Here is a 17,197-nt window from a genome sequence, read left to right on the forward strand (position 1 = left end):
CCCATTGCGCTTAACATTAATATATATATAAAAAAATGTTCATAAATTATTCAGCAATGTTCAGTAGATAGAATTACACTTGCATTTCTGTCCTGAAATCATCATTTTGTGCTTTCTGCAAAAAAAAAAAAAAAATTTTTTTTTTAGAAACAAGCAGCAGATTTTTGCCAGAGGTTGTCCATGTTGACAAAAGGGTTCCTCTATCTGTGTCGGTTGGATATTCCATTGCCGTTTGTGGCAGGCTCCTCCAGCTCGTCATCCTCAAAGCCGTGAAAAGTGGAGGTGTCGCTCTCTGAGGTGGTGCCAAATAACTCCTCCGCCCCAGTAAATGTCCCGTCTTCCTTCTCTTCAATATAGTCAGCTGGCAACATGGACAGGGGACGGATAAGGGAAGAGTAAGAAGGGGTATACTGACTAGCACCAGAATTGCAAGGACACCACTTCAATGCACTTGCACTCACTCACTCACTTGTTTGTTGGCAGGCTGAGCAGGGAAACCCAGATTTACCCGTTTTCTTGTTGCCTTGGCATTTAGTACAGTAGTTATTAGGAATGGCAGCACCAACTAGACCCTTTGGACCTGCAAGGGAATTATAGCATTAAAAAAATAGAAAAAAAAAGAAAAGAAAAAATTTACCATCTAAGGTGTCACTTTTTGGATTATTGTGGACTTTGCACACCCCTTGGACAAAACTGGTAGTTTTTTTTTCTTTTTGATTTTTTTTCCCCCTTTTCCTTCCCAGTTGTATCTGGCCAATTACTCCGCTCTTCCAAGCTGTCCCGGTCGCTGCTTCACCCCCTCTGCCGATCCTGGGAGGGCTGCAGACTACCACATGCCTCCTTCGATACATATGGCGTCACCAGCCGCTTCTTTTCACCTGACAGTGAGGAGTTTCCCCAGGAGGATGTGGCGCGTGGGAGGATCACGCTATTCCCCCCAGTTCCCCCTCCCCCCCGAACAGGCGTCCCGACTGACCAGAGGGAGGCGCTAGTGCAACGACCAGGGCACACACCCACATTTCGGCTTCCCACCCGCAACACGGCCCATTGTGTCCGTAGGGATGCCCCACTAAGCCGGAGGTGACACGGGGATTCGAACCGGGATCCCCGTGTTGGTAAGCAATGGAATAGACCACTACGCTACCCAGACACTCAAAACTACATTTCACTTAAGTGTTGCCTCTTGTCACAGGAATCTATAGTCACCCACTGATAGTTGGTGCATTTGTTTTGAGAAGAAGAGCGAGAGATGTAGCAGTGTTTTGGAAAGACAGGCGTTTGCAAGATATTCAGCGATGAGTCAATGGATCTCTAATTATGACTGTGTATGCCGTCTGTTCGCCGTAAATTGTTTGCCTATATCCCGCAGACAAACATTTGGAATCATTATAAAGCAATAGCCAATCTTCTTACTGATAGTCTCATCTGCTCATGTCAGTCATACAGAGACATCAAGATTAAAGTGAGACTTAAATAATCAGTGGAAAAACTTCTCATAGCAGGTTTAAGTCACAACATCAGAAACAATGAATGAATGAATGACAAAGTTAAACTGCCAATCCCTACACAGCACATATAATTACATTTCCAACACCTTTGATCAAATGGCTGATAAGTTAACAGGGTGCCTTGAGATGACTGCTAGCCACCGTAGCCTTCTCCATTGCTCATGAGTTTTTTTTGGGGGGGGGGATTTCCCCCCATTTTTCTCCCAATTGCACTTGGCTAATTACCCCATTTTTCCGAGCCGTCCCGGTCGCTGCTCGACCCCCTCTGCCGATCCGGGGAGGGCTGGAGACTACCAAATGCCTCCTCTGATATATGTGGAGTCGCCAGTCGTTTCTTTTCACCTGACAGTGAGGAGTTTCGCCACGGGGATGTCATGCGTGGGAGGATCACGCTATTCCCCCCAGTTCCCCCCTCCCCCCCTGAACAGGCGCCCTGACAGACCAGAGGAGGCGATGGTGCAGCGACAGGGACACATACCCACATCTGGCTTCCCACCTGCAGACATGGCCAATTGTGTCTGTAGGGACGCCCGACCAAGCTGGCGGTAACACGGGGATTCAAACCAGCGATCCCCATGTTGGTAGGCAATGGAATAGACTGCCACGTTACCTGGACGCCCCACTTCATTGTTCAAGTTCATGGTTTGCTAGTGCGACTCTTACGTTTGTGTCTGTCTGATCGCTGTGTGGAGGGTGATCTGGATGACGCGGGACCTCTCTCCCTGGATCTGTCTTCCCCTGCCAGGTGGGAATGGGTGTAGTGGTAGCTTAGCCCCGTGCGGTTTCTGTAGCGCTTCCCGCAGACTGCAAAACACAAAGAGCACACAAAAACATAGTAGGGACTTTCACTCCAACCAATCCTGTGTTGGGCTGCTTTTGAATCATCTACAAATCATTATGGTGAGGCAACTCATTTACATTTCATTTTCGTGCACATATTTATTTCCTGGGGGTCGTTTGTGCTTTGGCCTGTCTGAACACGTGTGTCAGGATAGCGGTTTGTAAACTCTCAGTATCCCTTCACTGTAAAAACACATAAAAACTGATTACAGTAAAAGGCCTGCCAGCAAGAACGTAGTACGGCAAGCCTTATGCCCCGTATGTACAATGCATCATGCCTGCAGCTGTCTGCATGAGGACTCTATTCATGGTAGAAAATAGTAAAGTGCACCGTGATGTATTCAAGAAGTGGAGTTATATAAAAATGATTGATGGCGTCCAGTAGGGGTATATCTTATCTGCTTCTGACTAGACAGGGAAATGAATGAACACTTGTTAGAATCAGACTGTATGCAAAATGAAGCCAAAATAAGCGGTCATTCAACAACGACCACCCCGTTTTGGGAGGCTAGACACCTTGCAAGGCTTTACTGAATTAAGTCGTAGCTCCAAGGGCACTTCTAAACTTGGGGAAAGCAGCACAGGGACTACATCATTCATCACAGAACTTGTAACACTACAGCTCACCATCGATCAACTCACTCCACATATCCTAAGCAACTACCGACAAAGAGTCAACAAGTCGAGATACCTGAGGCCGAAGATTTTGACTTATGCTTTTGTTTGTATCTGTCTGAAACAGAGAAAACACAAAGCAAAAAAAAAAAAAAAAAAAAAGGAAAAGAAAAGGGGAAAATAGCATGAGTATGTGTCGCCCAAGAAGAGTCACCATAACAAGAGCAAAATCTAATATGCTTCGCCTAGGTTTTTTTTTTTCCCACATGCAACTTGCATGTCTATAGGAGCGGTTGAGATAGCAGTGATACTCCTCTGAGGTTCTTCCTGTTTTGTTTGAACTCGGGTCACCACTTAAAAAAAAAAATACTGTACACACACCATCCTGCTGTGCGACTGCATCCCAGACATGGTCTCGAGTTGAGCTCATTATGATCACTGTAGCCTTGAGGCATTTTATGGTTAACAATATAATCTGAGCTGCTTCCATGCTCAAAATACGAGAGGTGGATGAGGCTGACTGAACTTTATTTCAAAAAGGTTCCTGAGCAAATATTGTGCCTTTACACAAAGGAAAACAATGCATGTTGTGGTTTAGGAAGAGCTGATTTTGATGTCAAATCTACTTTGCAATAAAGATTGCATGTATATGTGTGTTTGTATATATATATATATATATATATATATACATACACACACACATATATGTATTTTTTTTTAATTCATGAGAAAACCTCCTTTCTTATCAAGCATATCAAATGTAGAGTAGATTTCATAGAACAGTTTGATAAAATAGGCTTTAGGATGCATAAAGAAACGCAGATATACTGAATGGGCCAATATGGCCTCATCAGATATTGGAATACAAAAATGTATTGCAAAATACAATTGTAAACCAGAAACCTCTTCATTTCTGAAAATTACGTTAAACCCAAGGGTGTACCACTGTATGTTTCTCCATGAAAAACTTAATATATTACACATAATGCATGCATTATATATATATATATATATATATATATATATATATATATATATATATATATATACACTACCGTTCAAAAGTTTGGGATCACCCAAACAATTTTGTGTTTTCCATGAAAAGTCACACTTATTCACCACCATATGTTGTGAAATGAATAGAAAATAGAGTCAAGACATTGACAAGGTTAGAAATAATGATTTGTATTTGAAATAAGATTTTTTTTACATCAAACTTTGCTTTCGTCAAAGAATCCTCCATTTGCAGCAATTACAGCATTGCAGACCTTTGGCATTCTAGCTGTTAATTTGTTGAGGTAATCTGGAGAAATTGCACCCCACGCTTCCAGAAGCAGCTCCCACAAGTTGGATTGGTTGGATGGGCACTTCTTTGAGCAGATTGAGTTTCTGGAGCATCACATTTGTGGGGTCAATTAAACGCTCAAAATGGCCAGAAAAAGAGAACTTTCATCTGAAACGCGACAGTCTATTCTTGTTCTTAGAAATGAAGGCTATTCCATGCGAGAAATTGCTAAGAAATTGAAGATTTCCTACACCGGTGTGTACTACTCCCTTCAGAGGACAGCACAAACAGGCTCTAACCAGAGTAGAAAAAGAAGTGGGAGGCCGCGTTGCACAACTGAGCAAGAAGATAAGTACATTAGAGTCTCTAGTTTGAGAAACAGACGCCTCACAGGTCCCCAACTGGCATCTTCATTAAATAGTACCTGTTAGAGCCTGTTTGTGCTGTCCTCTGAAGGGAATAGTACACACCGGTGTAGGAAATCTTCAATTTCTTAGCAATTTCTCGCATGGAATAGCCTTCATTTCTAAGAACAAGAATAGACTGTCGCGTTTCAGATGAAAGTTCTCTTTTTCTGGCCATTTTGAGCGTTTAATTGACCCCACAAATGTGATGCTCCAGAAACTCAATCTGCTCAAAGAAGTGCCCATCCAACCAATCCAACTTGTGGGAGCTGCTTCTGGAAGCGTGGGGTGCAATTTCTCCAGATTACCTCAACAAATTAACAGCTAGAATGCCAAAGGTCTGCAATGCTGTAATTGCTGCAAATGGAGGATTCTTTGACGAAAGCAAAGTTTGATGTAAAAAAATCTTATTTCAAATACAAATCATTATTTCTAACCTTGTCAATGTCTTGACTCTATTTTCTATTCATTTCACAACATATGGTGGTGAATAAGTGTGACTTTTCATGGAAAACACGAAATTGTTTGGGTGATCCCAAACTTTTGAACGGTAGTGTATATATATATATATAAAATATTTTTTGGGGGGATTTTTTCCCCCCATTTTCTCCCCAGCTGTATCCGGCCAATTACCCCACTCTTCAGAGCCGTCCCGGTTGCTGCTCCACCCCCTCTGCTGATTCGGGGAGGGCTGCAGACTACCACATGCCTCCTCTGATACATGTGGAGTCGCCAGCCGCTTCTTTTCACCTGACAGTGAGGAGTTTCGCCAGGGGGATGTAGCACGTGGGAGGATCACGCTATTCCCCCCAGTTCCCCCTCCCCCCTGAACAGGCGCCCCGACCGACCAGAGGAGGCGCTAGTGCAGCGACCAGGACACATATCCACATCAAGCTTCCCACCCGCAGACACGGCCAATTGTGTCTGTAGGGACGTCCGAACAAGCCGGAGGTAACACAGGGATTCCAACTGCCGATCCTTGTGTTGGTAGGCAATGGAAAAGATCGCCACGCTACCCGGACATCCATTGGTGCATTATGTTTAAACTAATGTAGATTTAATCATGGCTCAAACAAAAACTATGAGTCGCAAGTTAACCATTATGTTTAGTAAAGATTTTTGTTTTGACATAATTAAGAAACAAATTAGACATAACTCTACAATGTAAAATTCACAATGTATTGTGGGAAATTGTAATAGCTACAAAAAGTGTCATAATGTGGCATGACTATAGCAATACATGCATCACTCAGTCTCTAGCAATGTAGAGCCGCATCTGTTTCTAAACTAAGCCATTGGAAAGATTTGATAAGACAACTAACAAACTCCATTTTTGCAGACGTCATCTTTACTTACTGTCACAGACATATGGCTTGTCATTGTCGTCCATATCCGTCCTCCTGCGGCCTGAACCCCGACCCTGCGGAGACAAAACAGACTGCCCTAAGAATACCAAGCAGAGCACCCAATGATATATAGATACGAGTCAAACCAGGGCAATTTCAAAACAGATCTATGCGTACATTTCATGCAAAAAAAGAAAACGCAATATCATAAAATGTTTCCTCATCCAGGCCAGAAGCAAGTTTGATGTGGTTCTTATCAAGGCAGAATACAAAAAAAAACAAGATAACTTCAGTTGTAGCAATCATTCACAGTGCATTCAGGCTTTAGTGGACTCCATTTAGTTCATGATGAAACATTAAAAATTACGCCGCAGAGTTAAAATGAAGAGATTTCGGATGTGAATTTACATCGTGTCTGCTACAACCCGTTTACACAGGCTTCAAGTGTGGTTACATCTGCAGAGGAAAAGGGCACAATGCCAGCACTTGGGTACAAGAGGCTCTTAATCCGCAGACCAGATGTACATTAATCAACTTATTATAGGGGAAGTAAATGTACGGTAGCCACTTTCCAACAGGAGGACATGGGGACACTTGTAGGGAACAAAATAAAAGTTAAAATGTTCACGGCATTAATGTCTTCGAACATAAAGAATAAGAAATGGGTGTCCGGGTGGTATGGCGGTCTATTTCGTTGCCTACCAACATGGGGCTCGTTGGTTCGAATCCCCATGTTACCTCCGGCTTAGTCGGGTGTCCCTACAGACACAATTGGCCAGGTCTGTGGGTGGGAAGCCGGACGTGGGTATGTGTCCTGGTCGCAGCCCTAGCACCTCCTCTGGTCAGTTGAGGCGCCTGTTCAGGGGAGAGGGGGAACTGGGGGGAAGAGCGTGATCCTCTCACGTGCCACGTCCTCCTGGTGAAACTCCTCACTGTCAGGTGAAAAGAAGCAACTGACAACTCCACATGTATCGAAGGAGGCATGTTGTAGTCCGCAGGCCTCCCCGGATCAGCAGAGGGGGTGGAGCAGTGATCGGGATGGCCCGGAAGAGTGGGGCAATTGGCCAAGTACAATTGGGGAGGAAAAAGTGAAAACTACCAGTCGACTAACCACCCAGCAGAAAACTGTCTATGGTGTGACTAAGTGTAGTCTTGAGAAATCGTTTAAAATTGTGTACTTTGGATTACTTACTCTTCCTTTGCCTCTGTGTCTCCTTTTGGGAGTGTCCACCTCATAGTCATCGTCATCATTGAAGGCATCCTCTGCTGCATCTGCCTCCAGAACCCTCTGTGTTAGAAAGAGGAAAAAATTAAATCTAGTCTCACGACACTTTACATGTGGGTGAAAACAGGTCAAATAGTGCTGAGGATACAGGAATTCAGCCAATTCTCATACCCAGACTGAGCTGCGGCGGGGGGGGGGTCAGTTCAGTGCAAAATTACTAAGCTATGACGATTTTGATAGCATAGCATTTCCCCTAAATCACAATGTTGATGCACAATGAACAGATGTTGTGAAGTGGTTTGATGTAATGATTTCTACATCTCTGAATGTGTGACCAACAATGAATTTGAATGTTTTACTCAGGGAAGTGTACTCATGTTTTAAGGTTTTGTGACACCTGAGGCTTAAAATAAATCCATATATTTTCTCTAGATTATTGCAGTTTTCATATTTTAACTGTAGATAGGACAGGGCAAAGCCTTTAAAAATCATTTTAATCACAATTTTTATATCGTATTATCTACCAAAGTGGCATTAAAATATTGTAATATCAGATTGTGAGGTACCTGCAGATTGTCTTCCATGTCTAGTTTAAAAGACAATATAAAAACGTATGTGGGTGCTGATAGGGACGCACTATGGCTGGCGTGGGAGTCAAACACCTGATCATCTCATTTAATAGGAATGTCTTGATGCATGCTCAATAATCCAGGTAAGAAAAATAAAGAAGGTTGAATCAGTTCATCTGGATAAAACGTTTATTAACAGATACGTTTCATCACTCATCTAAGTGAAATCTTCAGTCTAAACTGACTTCAGGTACCCCCACCCTTATAAACAATACAGTACAATACAGTTGCATAATGACTGAAACCAATGACCAGTTTCATGTGAATATGGGTGTGACCATTAACTAGTTTCAATGGCCTACACCCATATACAGGCCAGTGGCCACTCTTTCAGGGATGAGGATGTGCACATCCTTGATAGGGAGGAACACTGGTTTGAATGGGGAGTCAAAGAGGCCGTATGTTAAGAGGGAATGACCATCCTTGAACCGGGGGGGGGGCTAAGTTTACATCTGTCACCATCTTACAATGCTGTGATTGCAACTATTCCCAAATCCTCTGTGAATACTACACATGGCCTTTGTATGTCACACTCATATTTGCACATGAAACTGGTCATTGGTTTCGGTCGTTATGCAACTGTATTGTACTGTATTGTTTATAAGGGGTGGGGATACCTACAGTTAGTTTAGACTGAAGATGTCACTTATGCCCCTTTTCCACTGCATGGTACTGGCTCAGCTCAACTCAACTCGCTTTACTCTTTGCGATTTTGTTTTCCACTGCAGACAGTACCCCCTCACAGCAAAGCCCTGCTGGTCATTTGTGGGCATGTTGACTAATTTTTCCTCTGTTCTCTACCAGCACCCCACCCGAGTGTTTTATTTTCAAAAAAATCAAAAAGACCAACTCTAAATGTGTGCTTCACATGAACAATATTAGTGTAACTAAGAGATTCGCTGACAAAAACATTTTTTTACATGGATAGATTATCAACTATAATACAAGTCTCACAATACTCGCTTTGGCATTTCTGCTTATAAAGAGAGCTGTTCAATTTCTCTCTGGCTAATCAGTGGTCAGATTGTATTCATATTTATATAAATATAAATACATTTTATTTATATTTTTGTTCATATTTTATTTTATTTATATGCAAAATTAAATATTTTTATTTATTATTTTATATTATTTTATTTATATTCAAATAAAATATATTATAAAAATATAAATACATTTATTTATATTCTATTTATTTTATTTTATTTATTTATTTAAAGTGGTATTTTCATGTCACTTTTTAGTATCGGCTCAGCTCACTTGGAATCTCGCCGGACGTGGTACCAAAAAAAGTACTTTTGCCCAATGGAAACCAAATAAAGCGAGTAGAGTTGAGTTGAGTTGAGCCGGTACCATGCAGTGGAAAAGGGACATTAGTTGCGTGATGAAACGTATGTTAATACATGTATCCAGATGGATACAGAAGGATTCAACGTTCTTTGATTAACAGGAATGCCTTCCTAACAATTAAGAAACCTCGCCGCACAAACATGATGACAAAGTCCCGGCCAGAACTCACCTGGATCTCAAGCAGGCTCTCCTCGTCGTTCTTGGAGTTGTTCCTCTTGTCCAGACCCTCTCCTCGAAGCAGGGCCTCCAGTGTGGTGCTCTGGTTCGGCAGGGAGTCCCTGGACATGAGGCTTCCATCTGCACAAAAACAAAGGCACATACAGTGAGTCATCATTTTATCATCCACGGAAATATCGCCACATGAATACTAACGTGGGAACAGCAAAGACCAGTCACTCAGTTTATTGGTTACACAAATCGTGCAAATTCCGATGTTTTAAATGCAAAAAAATGTCATTCATGAAACTTAGTCACTGGTGTATTCAAGGAAACGGCTAATTCTCAAATATCATAATCATGAATGCTTTTGCAGCTGCTAATTCTAACAGTTACTGTCAGGTAGGCAGGCCTCGAGACTAATGGTGTCCCGTCGACGATCAAAAATGCGTTTGGGATGAACAGAGATCTTCCCCAGGATGCCTCCAGGACGAAAGGGATTTTTTAAAATTCATTTTAAACCATCGGTTAAAAAAATGACAAACTGAACCAAGCACTGACTACAACGGCACGCATCTTCTCATGCTGTTACTATAGTTACTATCACTGGCTGGACACTCAGCACCTGAAATGCACCTGCGGTGCCGGTCCATCCATCCCCTCAGTGTCAAACAGCTTGCTAGCAGAACCTCACATATGTGCTGCTCTGGTTAAACAAAGCACAGATGGAGCACCAAGGGGGCACCGCATCACCTTCCTTGAACCCGAGAGGGCCCATAAACCCCGAGTCTAAGGAAAAATTTAATTGGATGTATTTTTTATTAGTCATTGGATTGAAACAGTCTAGCCATCTAACTTTAGCCAGGCACTCTGATTAATAGCGGACGGGTCGGGTCACGGGTGGTGAAATAATACATCATTAATGAGGAAAATATTAATTACATTCTCTAAAATGTGAGCGTAGCAGAGAGCAAAGCTGCAGCCTGCTGGTGCTCCGAGCTGGTTGTCCACCCCCCCCCCTTCACACACACACACACACACACACACACACACACACACACACACACACACACACAGTTAATTTCACTCTCAGAAGTTAAGTGTAGCGCTGTGCTCTGTACCTTATTATGATGTCTTATTATAATGTCTTATTATGATTTCTTATTATGATGTCTTCAAATGTTCTTGTAAAATGTTGTTTTTGGTGAGAAAGTTAAAAGACAACATTTAGAATTTGGTACAGTTTACACTGACTTTGGGATGGCTCAAAATTGTTTTTTGGGGCGGGGGTGAAGCAAGTTAGTCTGGAGCCCTGCAGGTAGGACTTTCCCCATGCAAAAATGAAACGGGGCATATACGGTGTTTTATGTCTTGAGCGAAGCAGCCAAAGATGGGGGGGGGGCAGGTAGCTGCGCATCAAAAATAGAAGCAAATTTGCTGCGGCTGAGGTGGGAACAGTGTTGATGAAGTGGCAGTGGGTAACTCTGCTTCATTTCAAATGGAGGAAGGAAAGGAGACGAAAACTCAAAATAAAAATTCAAAATAAAAACTGCATGGATTCAGTGTGCAGAAGTTCTCCCCAGTGTCTGAACAGAAACTTTGGGTGGGTGAGCAGAAGACATATTTTTGATGCATATTTCTGACACCGACAATCAGTGTCACACATTACATTCTGCTTTTTCTACCCACTAATTTTGCAGGAATCTTTCGCAAGGCGTCAAACCAAAACAAATGAAAGCGCGAAGCAAATCCTCGAGACTCCAGTTTGTAACAACAGCTGTTACCTTTTCCCCGTCTGCACTGAGACAAATCATCACAGCTAATTTCCCAGCAACACATTGCAGAAAATGCCAGAAAACCCCATCACAAGAGATGCTAATTTCTGATGCTAATACAGGCTCTAGTGCACGCATTTGTCAATGCCACCCTACTGAAGTCATTTATAAGGCTTTTTGACAAACTCCATAGGCATATGCAAGGCACAGGGTCATTTCATTGGTGTATTACTTTGAAATGAATGTGCCGTACATATCTCCTCCTATATCGAGCTGAAGATCTAAACAAACAGTGTAGGAGGGAAGCAGGTTGAGCAGACAAAAAAAAAGAGAACAAACAGAAGCTTTGACAGGCAGTCGGAGCCACACGCTTTATTTACACACCCTCGTCTCTGCAGAGAGCTCCAGGTTCATCCAGCCGCTCAGTGGATGTTTTAAAAGAGGACACACTTCAAAGCTCCTCAACACCGGCTTTTTTTATCAGTCCCTCATAGGCGCCCACCGCCGCACTTGCTAAAAAGACCCTCTTGAAATGCTCAACGTGAACAAGCTGATAAATGCCAGAGGTCTCTGTAGGTGAGTGTAGGTACGGGAGTTGCGAGTGAGAGGTAGATACACCATGGCTCTTTCTAGGGGCCTCTCCACCACGTGGCGGCAGCCCCCAACCATTGTGTCTGCACACTTTGACTTTCAACTCTCCGCGACGAGACAGTCCCTCCACCCCCTCCTCTGAACCCATGGGAGCTGGGGGGCTAAAAATAGAGCCGGCAGCAGCCTGCAGCAGAGAGCTGATTCTGCATGCAGCCCGAGTCTCTCGCACACCATCAGTTAGACAGCCTGCCTTGGAAGCTAGACAACCAACCAGCCAGCAATCCAGTCAGCCAGCTAGCAGTACTCGTGGCTGTTGCCCTACACTGGCCACCTCTGGCCAGCTGCACAACCTGCTCTGTATAAGAGACGCCAGGTTAAATCAGTTAATGTCCCTCTGCCAGGGACACATGCACGAAAACACAAACGGCATGCAATCCACTGCTGTGGCGAAGGGGAAAGGAGGTGTGTTTGCGTGTGTATTGCTGTAAGCGCATGTGTATGTGTGTGTGTGTGTGTGTGTGGGGGGGGGGGGTTGGTCTTGGGCAGTGCAGTGACAGGGAGATCAGTGGGAAACAATAGGCTACAATGGGATGTGTTTCGGAGTTTGGGAAACAAAAGCTTGGTTCATACACTATCTCTCCATTTCACTTTCCCTCTGTAGCTTCCTCACTAACCCCCTCCCCTTGTTTCTACACTTCCCAAACCTTTTTTTAGTCTTACACCTACCACAGCAAATGGATGCAAATTTGGGCAAAAGCTTTAAATTGATATCAAACACATACTGGTTGTGCCACAGAGTACACTGTGACAACCAAACCTTTTTTGCCTGTTGGGCTGGCTGCTTGCCTTTGTGTTTTGTGTTGCAGGTGCCCAGCAGCATGGTGGGCAGCACGGTGGCCCAGTGGTTATTTTTGATTTTGAGATACTTTATTGATCCCCATAGGGAAATTACGCTCTGCATTTAACCCTTCCTAGCTGTGTAGCTAGGAGCAGTGGGCAGCCGCCGTGCTGCACACGGGGACCAACTCCAGTTCGTCTTGCCATGCCTCAGTCAAGGGCACAGACAGGAGTATTAACCCTAACACGCATGTCTTTTTTGATGGTGGGGAAACCGGAGCATCCGGAGAAAACCCACTGCAGAAACTGGGAGAACATGCAAACTCCATACAGAGGACAACCTGGGATGACCCCCAAAGGTGGACAAGCCTGGGGTTCAAACCCAGGACCTTCTTGTTGTGAGGCAACAGCGCTAACCACCGTGCCAACGTGCCGCCCCAAGCATAAGGTTAGCACTGTTCCCTCACAGCAAGAAGGTCCTGGGTTCAAACCCCAGGCCGTCCTTTGTGTGTGGAGTTTGCATGTTCTCCCCGTGTCTGAGTGGGTTTCCTCCGGGTGCTCCAGTTTCCTCCCACCATCAAAAGACATGCAGGTTAGGGTTAATACTCCTGTCTATGCCCCTGACCCAGGTATGGCAAGAAGAACTGGAGTTGTTCCCCGGGTGCTGCACGGCAGCTGCCCACTGCTTCCAGGGTGTGTTGGGATGGGTTAAAGGCAGAGGATGAATTTCCCCATGGGAATTAATAAAAGTACATTTTATCTCTTAGTAAGTGTGGTCGGGTCGTCATTTATTGGGAACACCCGGGCCCGGTGTTACCGGTATTATAAGAGCGCACCCCACTTGTTCTGAGAGAGAGAGAGAGAGAGAGAGAGAGAGAGAGAGAGAGAGAGAGAGAGAGAGAGAGAGAGAGAGAGAGAGAGAGAGAGAGAAAGGTGAAACTCTGCTCTCTACACTCCCCGTCCTTATCTTTGTTTCTCCTTTTACCATCCAACACGCCACTCACTATTCTATCATTCATGCATACACGCTGACATTACAGACTTACTGACTGCCACACCTCATAGCCTTTTTGACATTTTTAGTTGTTTGTGTTAGTTTCAAACAAATGGATGCTTTCTTTACTTTGTGTCACCTCCCGTTATTTGTCGTGGTTTTTGAGCCGGCCATAACAGATTGGGGGGCTCATCCGAGTCTAACTCCTCAGTGTTTTGTTTGTGTGCATCTAATCGGTTATCCTCCTTGTGCTGGAACATGTCCAGGTGCTGTTGGTTGCAGGACTTCCCCAGGCAGTCTGAGTGGAGGGACCAATCAGTGGCGGGGTTGGTGGGTATGTCACCAGAGGCAGGTTATTAAGGGATTTCCTGATTTATGATCACATTCTGGTTTGCGCCTTGTTCTGTGTAAGTGAGGGCAAAGAAAACACCCGGGGGAGCCGAACGTCTTTGTGTTTAGAAGGGCATGGTTGGAGTTGTGAATTGGAAGACTTGTTGGACCAAAGGACGGTACGTGTTGAAATGCTGGTGTGTAATTGTTCTGGAGCTAAAGCTATTTCCACTGTCAGTGTTGCTCCTTTTGAATTTCACCGGTTTGTTGTTTTTGTAGTGTTGGGGTGAATGTGGTTAGAGCTCTGTCTCGGGAGCATGTCCGTGGCTGTGGGGTGGTTGCCAGTGGCTGGTCACTTCTCCATACCATCAGTCTTTAGTGCCCACTGCAAGGAACCACAGGAAGACCAGGGGCGAGTTGGATTAGCATTTGGTTAGACATATAGAGGGGATGCTCCTGTTTGCTTTTTGTGGCCTGCGTGTTGACAACGGCGTTCTATTGGACTGGGTTTGTAAAATGGCTCATGTTGACGACCCCCCCCCCTTTTCTCCCCAATTGTACCTGGCCAATTACCCTAACTTTCCGAGCCGTCCTGGTCGCTGCTCCACCCCCTCTGCCGATCCGGGGAGGGCTGCAGACTACCACATGTCTCCTACGATACATGTGGAGTTGGTCAGGTGCTTCTTTTCACCGGGAAGTGAGGAGTTTCACCAGCGGGATGTAGCGTGTGGAGGGTCAAACTATTTCCCCCAGTCCCCCCTCCCCCTTGAACAGGTGCCCCGGCTGACCAGAGGAGATGCTAGTGCAGCGACCAGGACACATACTACCCACGTCCAGCTTCTCACCCGCAGACACGGCCAACTGTGTCTGTAGTGATGTCTGACCAAGCCGGAGGTAACACAGAGATTCGAACCAGAGATCCCCATGTTGGTAGACAACGGAATAGACCACCACACCACCCAAACGCCCCTGTTGACGATTTTTTTTTAGACTCTCATCAGACATGTTTTTAGATGGCTGTACGAAAGAGCGGTTGTTGAAAATTGCAGACCACGATAAGGCTGAAAGTGACAAAAGGCTCAGGAGTATAGTTAAGTTTACTTTAAAGGCTGACTTGTAAGTGATGAATGTGTTGCCGGGTACAACAGGAGGTGTTGTTGACGGTGCTGCTGGAGTCTTCGCCATCAATCCAGAGCACAGGTTTGTCTTTTCAGCAGCAGAAAGCTTTGTTATCGTTGCAAACAGAGCAGGAAGGGATAAAGGATTGCATGGAACTTGAGAAAAGGAAATGTGACATCGATAAAGAATTGGTTTTGGAAGAAATGAAGTATGAGACTGAGCAGGCTAGGATGGCATGAAAAATTAGATTTGGTCAGATAAGGTAAATGTAGCCTAGGTACTGGTCACGGTTTAAGTGGGGATAGTTCTTCTGGTGACCGATCCTCTTCGCATTTTGATTCGATGGGTAATTTTCAGCTGGTTCAGAGGTTCAATGTGAGGGACCCTCAAACCCCCCCCCTTTTTTCCCCTCCCCAGTTGTACATGGCCAACTACTCCACTCTTCCAAGCTGTCCTGGTCCCTTCTCCACCCTCTCTGCCGGGGAGGGCTGCAGACTACCACATGCCTCCTCCCATACATGTGGAGTCACCAGCCGCTTCTTTTCATGTGACAGTGAGGAGTTTCCCCAGGGGGAGGATCAAGCTAGCCCCCCCCCCAGTTCCCCCTCCCCCTTGAATAGGCGCCCCGACCAACCAGAGGAGGTGCTAGTGCAGCGATCAGGACACATAACCACATCCGGCTTCCCACCCACAGACACAGCCAATTGTGTCTGTAGGGACGTCCGACCAAGCCGGAGGTAACACGGGGATTAGAACCAGCGATCCCCGTGTTGGTAGTCAACGGAATAGACTGCCACACCACCCCGATGCCCCTGAAACATTTTCTTCCCTGTTTGAAAGGGTGGCTGACGCTAGGGGCTAGCCTGATGCCGATCGCACAACCATGCTGCAGAGTGTACTGCCCGGGAAGACACAGGAGGCATATTCAGCTTTGTCTGTGACAGATAGTGTGGGCTATGAATCAGTAAAATCTGCTGTTTTTAAGGTCCATGAGATGCTTCCGAAGGCGGTTCAGGAGCTGTAGGAAACAGTCCAGTTTTCAAAAAACTCCCTGAATAGTTTTAATTGCCGGCGTACGGCTTCTGATGTGGAAACTTTTGATGATTTGTGTGATCTTATTTTTTTGGAACAGTTTAGAAATGCAGTTCACAGCCGTTCTGCCACATATATAACACAGCAACAGGTAAAAAGAGGTGGTGCGGCAGCTGCGGTAGCAGATCAGTCTGTTGTGACTCACCACAGTGATCGGGGAATTGTGCGTAAGGTTGGCGGCTCTAAGTATAGTGCTGTTGGGCATGGATTTCTGTCTGTGGGTTCAGTCGAGCCTGAGGTGGATGTGAAGGTGACGGATTTGCGTGACAGGGGAAAAGTGTGACTACCATCGCAAAAAAGGAGCATGTGAAAGCAGATTTCTATGCTCTAAGGCAAGGACTCCCAAAGTGTGGTGGCACGCACCCCTTGGTGTGCCTGAGCTGCCTCTAGGGGGGGTTTACGAGCAGAAAAAATGTAATGTTGGTGAAATGGTGTTGCTCGTTACGTGGTGGCTCATGAGTAACCGTATTGCAATTTGATTGAAATTACTGATGTCCTAATTTCCGTAACCGCTATGTTACGCATGGTTAACTGCAGTTTAAACTTGATGCTATTTTTCTTATATGCGGCTGAAAATTGAGCATTTTCCCCAGTCTTCTCTCATGACGGGCCTATCTGCCTTTGAGCCTGTGTATGCGTCCTCGCCTTTGTTGCAATTTATCGAAACTTTGTTGCAGCAAAGTTTCAGAGGCCTTTAATGCAGCTATATATTTATGTAAATAGGCTATGTTGCATTATTTTTTTTTCAAGGTGTGTGTGTGTGGGGGGGGGAGGGGATGCCTCACCGGTCGGGTTGTAGAAGGGGGTGCGTTGCCTAAAGTGTTTGGGAACCGCTGCTCTAGGGAATAGGAAAAAATGAATGAATAAGTCTGCTGCATTAGCTGCTTCAGTGGTGGGTGTGATTGCGGACCTACCTTGTCCTCAAGTGCATGAGAAAGTTCCTTGTGATGATACTTATTAGCCTTTAGTAACAAGTGGTTTTGTTTCCCTAACAGGACACAGTGAGAGGGGGCCTGTTAAAATCAGGAGAAACAGGTGCATTGGGTTCATTTATCCTGGTGTCAGTCCCCCCCCTTTTTTTTTTTGAGGAGATTCAGCATT

The 17,197-nt window shown here is 44.9% G+C and overlaps 1 protein-coding gene across 1 annotated transcript in view; it reads right to left on the minus strand.

The window, feature by feature from the left end:
• Window positions 1-200: 200 nt before the first annotated feature.
• The window catches only part of LOC130126641 (zinc finger protein DPF3-like), a 29,617-nt gene continuing 12,620 nt past the window's right edge, over window positions 201-17,197 (minus strand). The window contains exons 4-10 of the mRNA XM_056296246.1: window positions 9,372-9,499; window positions 7,191-7,286; window positions 6,009-6,072; window positions 3,040-3,081; window positions 2,172-2,312; window positions 470-580; window positions 201-361 (exon numbers count right to left, since the gene is read on the minus strand). Coding sequence (XP_056152221.1) covers window positions 201-361; window positions 470-580; window positions 2,172-2,312; window positions 3,040-3,081; window positions 6,009-6,072; window positions 7,191-7,286; window positions 9,372-9,499 — 743 coding nt within the window. The remainder of the gene's footprint in view (window positions 362-469; window positions 581-2,171; window positions 2,313-3,039; window positions 3,082-6,008; window positions 6,073-7,190; window positions 7,287-9,371; window positions 9,500-17,197) is intronic.

The sequence above is a fragment of the Lampris incognitus genome, chromosome 16 (genome assembly GCF_029633865.1).
Source record: "Lampris incognitus isolate fLamInc1 chromosome 16, fLamInc1.hap2, whole genome shotgun sequence".
NCBI lineage: Eukaryota > Metazoa > Chordata > Actinopteri > Lampriformes > Lampridae > Lampris > Lampris incognitus.